General features: G+C 45.7%; 1 protein-coding gene and 1 pseudogene across 1 annotated transcript; one reads left to right on the top strand and one right to left on the bottom strand.

The window, feature by feature from the left end:
• Window positions 1-908: 908 nt before the first annotated feature.
• LOC119328863 lies at window positions 909-1,315 on the bottom strand. Its single transcript, XM_037601856.1, has one exon. It carries the CDS (start codon window positions 1,260-1,262, stop codon window positions 981-983), a length of 282 nt encoding a protein of 93 aa, XP_037457753.1. The 5' UTR covers window positions 1,263-1,315; the 3' UTR covers window positions 909-980.
• Window positions 1,316-6,305: 4,990 nt separating this feature from the next.
• LOC119332988 lies at window positions 6,306-6,950 on the top strand (annotated as a pseudogene).
• The last annotated feature ends 215 nt before the right edge of the window (window positions 6,951-7,165 follow it).

Here is a 7,165-nt window from a genome sequence, read left to right as displayed (position 1 = left end):
ATGGCAAGGTCATTTTTGGAGGGGAGCTGCCGTGGATGGCACCATGAACAAAACAAAACAAGAGAAGTGAGGCGCCTCTCTCTGTGCCTCCTCTCCCCCTCATGATCGTTGGTTGTAGTTGGTTTGGACATATGCAAAGTGGAAATTCTAACATAGCTGGTACCCTTGCCTTTAAATAATTGTTTGCGCTTCAATGCTCGTGATATGTTGACTTTTCTATTCACCCTCAGAGCTTTTATTGATGCCTTTTTTATAAGAAGATTCACTTGGAGTACTATGATTGAAGATCCCGTCATAAATTGTAAACACATATACTTCATAATTTATGTATTATTTCGTTATGTTTGAAGCCAAACAGGGATGTCATGTGGAAACGCATTGGAGATATAATACAGAGCTGAGGTTAAATTCATAACCAATGAAGGTACTGCGGCCACTGATTTTATAAGTCATTGCTCTGTGATATGGTACTAGACACTAGACTACTACTGTTGGCCGACACTACAAATGTCTTTGCCTTTGCAATGTACAGAGACCACTACAAACACTATTCCGAGGAACACATTTGCCTTGCATCCATGTATGTGCTTCGAAAGTGTGCATTCAAAAGTGTCAGTGTCTTGATGCATATACTCTACAACAACTACTACTACTAACAAGACGCATTAGCCAGGGAGTTTATTGCGAGTTTGGACATCCAGGGAGTTGCAGCTGACACGTTTCCTGCTCTGGATTAGTTTGTTCCATCAGGTTGTGTTTGTTTGAATATCGCATTACCTACTCTGGCATAGTTTGTTCCCTAGCTATGAAGACAACAAAAGCTTATCCAAAGAATCACGGGCATAAAAAGAGAAGAACTTGGTTGTGTATTCTATACAAATGTGGCTTCACTAGAAGCACAAGTTAACAACGGCACTCAAACGAAGAAACAATTGATGGTGGCACACGCGGCTGGAGTAACAAGCAGCTCGATTTACAGATTAATCGCACACGATGGTCTCGAAGGAGTCAATCCCATCAAACTCAGGGGTGAACCGCGACTGAGGCGGCGACGGCGCCTGCGATTTCACCTTGACCGGCAGCTGCTCTGTCTCTGCCATCAGACAGCCCTGCTTCCTCTGGTGTTGTGCTCTCGCCTGGTCGTCCTCCTGCAGCTTCCTCCCTCGCAAGGAGGGACGGGCCAAGCAGCCGCAGGCGCCCGGGCCGGTGCCGATGTCGGCCGGCTTCGCGCTCAGGATCGAGAAGGCCAGCACCTTGTCCATACTAGATTGGAGACGGTGATGGTTCCTGCAGCGGCTCCGGTGGCCGATGCTTTCCTGCACGCACGCTCTATGACTTGCTTCAATCAATTAATTGGCTTTGCTCGCTTGCTTGCTTGCTCAGGTTAGTGAAAGGAGAGAGGGGTGCGTGTGCGTCCCAGCTTATATACGGCGGAGCATGGAAGAAGCTTTGGGAATATCGGTTCCTTGCGCTGGAGTAGTCAAGAATATTCGTGCATGTGCCCGCGACGGAGCACACATTTCTCATTTTTGTTTGTGAAATGCCACCTTCCCGCGAGCCTCTGCCACGGAGCGTCGCCGCAGCAGTCGGTCGCCTCCGACATGAAGACCTCCCCAGGTAAAAATAACTTTTCGTGGCTTGTCCCTACCCATTTTTCGTGACATAAAGGTGAAATGGATTGTTGGTATTTCCCCAGAGGTGACCCTCAAACCCATGGTTGGATATCCCATCATAACATGGTAAACAATTTTTACGTTTTTTTAGTTAATCTGAAAGACAGACATGGATGTCATGTGGAAATCCATTGGAGATCTAAGACAAAAAATTAAATTCAAAGCCAATGAAGGTTCTTCGACCATTGAATCATAGATCATTCATTGTTATGTGATATAGTACTACACGATTACTACAGTAGTACTGGCTTGGCACTATAAATGTCACTAATTCAAATCCCGCTTTTCATATTGCAGGAACAAACTTTCCATGTCTCTATCTATGTGCTTCGAAAGTGTGCATGCAAAAATGTTTGTGTCTCCAAGCATATATAGTGAGAATGGAAGACATTAGGAAAGTTGTGTCAGGTACAAACTCATATGTTGATATGAACCAAAGGATAACTGGCACTGCAGATCCAGGACTTGGGTCACCGGGCAGCCTGGCCTTCTTAGAGGGTGCTTGGATCCAAGGGACTTATTTTAGTCTGACTAAAAATAGTCTCTTTAAGAGACTAAAGTTCCAAAAACCCCTGACTAAAGAGGGGCCAAAACTAGTCTTGAGACTAAAATATTTTAGTCAGGGATACCCCTACTAAAATATGAATTAGTCCTCTCTCTCCTCATTTAACTTCTCTCCTTTAACACAGTCGAGTTCTGGATTGGAGGGTTTGAAGGACAAAAAGTGCTCATTAACTTGATTTTAGTTTCTTTAGTATTTGAATCCAAGCATGGGTGAGGCCAGCAAGTTTTAGTCCCACTACTTTTAGTCATGAGACTAAAACGTATTCAAGCACTCTCTTAGCATCTACTTTTAGTTAATGTCCCCAGAGACATTTGATTATGGTTTCGCTGATGCCACATGTACCTTCCTGTTGCACCGCCATCAGACGCTTCTTCTTGTCACCATGCTTGCACCGGCAGTGACATTTTTCTGATAGCATGTCTGGCCAATAAGACGGATGAAGATGCAGGTGACAAAGCAGCCAGACTAGCAGACATGGATTGTATGCTTGTACGGGTTATTCATTGCCAACTTCATGTTCAAAATTTTTTTTGATCGGCTAATTGTGCAAGTGTGCCCGTGAGTGCGCATTAAGCAGTAGTTTATTGTTATTTTGGGACATCTAGGGAGTTGCAGTTGACAGGTGTCCAATTATGGATTAGTTTGTTTGAGGATCCCAACAACTTTGAGCCTTATCTACTTTGCCAATAATGTCCTATCCAAAGAATCAAGGCCATATTGGTCTCTTGCTCGCATAACAAGACGGACACAAGTCCATTAGTTTACAAATCAGAAAGAGAGAACTTTGTTACTCCCTCCGTCACGGTTTAGAAGACACAGTTAAATTTGCATGCGTTTCCACAATAGACAAAATTTAGGACGCATTGCATTTATTTTTAGTAGCTAATTAGTACTCCGATATACTATTTCTATATGCATACGTAGTGTGAATGCTATTTTTTAGCCCATTTCATAACCAATAGATAACCACCTAGGTCTGAGAGAATTTCTAAGCGCGTCTTCCAAACCGTGATGGAGGTAGTACAATTTATACACAAGGACAAGGTAGCTCTGTTTGTGTGCAATCTGTCGCATCAGTTGGAAGCGCAAGCCAACAACGGATGAACACACCGATCATCCGGTGATCAAATAAAGAAAGAATTGATAGTCACACGCACGCCTCACGATGCACCGATTAATGGCACACGATGGTCTTGAAGCAGTGAATTCCATCGAACTCCGGCACGAACCGCGGCCGCGGCAGCGATGGCGACTATGATTTCCCCTTGCCAGGCTGCTGCTCTGTTTCCACCGGCAGACCGCCCTGCTTCCCCTGTTGCCCCTGCTCTAGCCCGGTCATCCTTCTGCTTCTTCCACCCCCGCCAGGAGAGAGAAGCCACAAAATGAAATAATGGAGTTTTCTAAGAAAGAATGAAACCATTTATGCAGAAAGAAAGTAAGAAAACATTTCAAAACTTGCACACAACTTGCACTAAAATTGCACTTTTCCATATATTGAAAGAATAAGCATATAATAGTGCAGTATTTACATTCTACTATAATTTACACACATATTATTTAGTACTTGCATTTATACTTACACAAAAAATCTAAAACAAACAATAAAAACGAAAATAGAGTGTTTTCTAAAAAGTAATGGATTAGTGAGATTGGCATATTAACACCGGACTTTAATTTTCTCACATTGCTATTCATTGGAAATAAAATTAGGCTGACATGGGCGGATGTTTAAGAGATGTGATTGAATGACCAGTTTCCATATCAGTATCCACGAACTGGTTCCGACCAATCCGCGGATAAATAGTGGAGGGGACGCGCTGTTGATGCCCTAAAGTGACCGGGCGTACACCAGCTATGTGGTTAAATGAGCAGACATATATAAATTTTTAGAGAAAAAGTAAGCCTGTCCAAATAGTTTAGTGCGATCGATCAATGTTACTTGAGTGCGCCTTGACACTACTCATCTTTTTCTCTTTTGTGGACATAGCTTACTTGTTTAAAATAGGATAGCTTCCACCGGAGTGCCAAGAACAATTTTCACTTTAACCTGTGCATATGCAGGCACGAGGTATCGTGTTAATAGATATGCATATAAGGCCAACTCCACCACGTGACCCCAAACAGACGTCTATTTTGCCCAGATTCTATCCGTTTGGATAGGGCAATGGGGTCGTGTCCGGGCCGTTTTTGGGATGCGGTGGCCGTGTATCCAACGCGCGGACGCATCCCGGCCGCTTCCTGTCCGCATAGTTTTTTCTTTGCAAGCCCTTAACTATTTTTCATCATTCGTTTTTGATACATAGGAATACATCGCCAAATTTTGACTATAAAAGTAAGACCAAAGAAAACAAGAATCAAAAGAATACATTTTAGAAGATATCCAACTTCCATAACTGCTCCTGTAAGTTGGATTCGTGCCTTCTCGATGCATTCATTGTTTATCTGCGGAGGAGGCTCGATCTTGCGTGCTTCTTTCTTCTTCGAGTCTAAAGAAGTAGAAGTTGCTTCCTCGCATCTAGTCTCGTGTCTAGCCTCTAATCTAGCAGCAAGTGCACTAGTCTCATATATAGCCTCTATGCTAACTAAAAATGCACAAACATCTACTAAATTGCGTTCTATCAATATATCGATGTACTCTTCTTCCCAATACCAAAACTTGCATCCATGCTACACAATAAAATTTAAAGTTAGCACAACTAGTCAAATCTAGAGCACAAACCGAAGCTAAAAAGAGCACATACCCCATCGTTTAAGCACTTGATGAACACCCATCCGGGATGTTTCGGCGTTGTAGACACGCGGCGCACGACCTTCTTTGGGCAGTGGTTGCACTTAATGAGTGGCAACGGTGCGTCGACGAGCTTTTGGGCTAGCACCGAGCCCGGCCAACTGCCATTCGTGTATCTGCCGGTGGACCACCGGCTGTGTATATCCGAGCGGCTAGAGGAGGAGCCACTGCCTACATGTGGTCTTGCGGCCCTGCCAGGGCCTTCCGACCCGGTGTCCGGCCAGTCCATGGCACGGCGCGGCCTCCCACAGCCGGGCAAGCTCAAGACAGACCGGATCCGCTCAAAATCCGGCCAGCGGGTGTGCAAATCAGGTGGCCGTGCTTGGGTAGCTCGGCGGCGCCGAGGGGAAGGGGCTAGGTGAACGCGCGTCCGAGTTGCACAGCTACAATGGCAGCGGCGGCGGCGAGGGGAAGAGTGGGGAAGAGTAGAGGGGGTGCGGCCGTAGGGAGGGAGGGGGGCAGATAGAAAAGGCGTCCCTGTGCCACCGACTGGCGGGCCAGGGAAGGACACGCGCAGACGGCCCGCACGTCCACGTGCTGTCCGTTTCACCCCAAAAGCGATGCAAACTTGGGTCGGGGATGGATCGAAAGCGGACAGAAAACAGACAAAAGTCCGTTTGAACCCGCGCGCTGGACCGTCTGATTCGTCCGTTTTACCCCAACGAACGCGTGCAAACAGAATGAGGTCGCGAGATGGAGTTGGCCTAACTATCCATGGAACAGCCAGCTCGCTAGACCGACCGATATCTACACTGCAGCAGTACTGGAGTAGTAGGTAGGCACGTAGGAGTGTGGCGTTGCAAAGACCGGGCTCCATGGAGCTCGTTTTGCAAAAAAAAAATCAAAATATATTTAAAAGTTTCAAAAAATGCCATTTTTTACAAATATATATATATATATATATATATATATATATATATATGCATATTCTTTAAATATGTATAAATTTGCAGTAACTAATTTGATCGTTTGCGTGCTACATAAAAAAGATAAATATCTGACACAAATACAACAAAAAAAAAGCCTATTTTAATCTGTGTATTTGTTTTTTTTGTATACATCACATATGAATACATATATTTATGAAAATTTATACACGCATACTTCAAGTATATGTCTACATGAAAACAGTTTTTTTCAGATTTTTTCGAGTTATGAAAAAGATATTTTGGCTGAGAAATGTATATAGAGCTCAATGGATCTCGGCCTCTGCAGTCACTTTTCGATGGTTGATGGCACGAAACACAGAAGACATCAAGATTGTTATCTAGCCAGCTCTATGGGCAAGGACGACGACGACGACGAGCCCACAAGAGTTCGATGGTTGATGGATGCGGCGCGGTACGCCGTGGCGGCCCTGGTGACGGCAGTACCGTGGCGGTCATCGCAAGGGCCGTCGTCGTGTCGCTGCGTTCCGAGAAGCTCGAGATCACGGTCGTCAATGGCACCGTGACTGCGTCCGTGAACACGGCGGGCGGCGGCGAATCCTACCCAGGTAAGGCTATTGATGATCATGCACTACTACAACCCCAGCGGCCGCGTCGGCATCCAGTACGTGGGCGTCAACATCACCCTCCTCTACCAAAACGACACGCCGATCGCTTGGATTGGCATCGAGGACGACCTTGTCAGCGGCATCCATGTGGAGCCACAGTTCATACGGGAGTCCGTCGTGGACACGAGCCTCGACGTGCCGCACGACGTGCCGGCGGCGTTTGCCGGGGTCATGACGGCGCCCAACGGATCCCACATGTTTGAGAACGCGAAGGTGCACCTGAAAGGCACGCTCCAGACGCAGATCTCTGGGCTCAACTACACGCACGGCGGGCAGCCCACCGAGTACATCTGCTCTCCGGTGGTCATCGGCGTCATGTCAAAGAAGCTGCTCGAGCATGCCGTCGACGTATCTTGCGAGGAGGTTTAGTATGTCTTTGTTTTTTTCCGATCGACTTGGAGAGCTTGATTAACTGGCTGATGTATTGATAATTTGATGTTTCTTGGCTAACCTGCATCAGTATTGTTAATTTCGTGTGGGATTAGAACTTGTGTATGTGTCAAACAATAATTTTGCCGGCAGGAACCACCTAGAAAGCAGTAATTAGATTTGTTTTTCATCAAAAGAGAGTTTGAACTCCGTAC

This window comes from Triticum dicoccoides, chromosome 7A (assembly GCF_002162155.2).
Source record: "Triticum dicoccoides isolate Atlit2015 ecotype Zavitan chromosome 7A, WEW_v2.0, whole genome shotgun sequence".
Lineage (NCBI taxonomy): Eukaryota > Viridiplantae > Streptophyta > Magnoliopsida > Poales > Poaceae > Triticum > Triticum dicoccoides.
The sequence above is the reverse complement of the archived record's forward strand: the minus strand, read 5'-3'. Positions and strand labels throughout refer to the sequence as shown.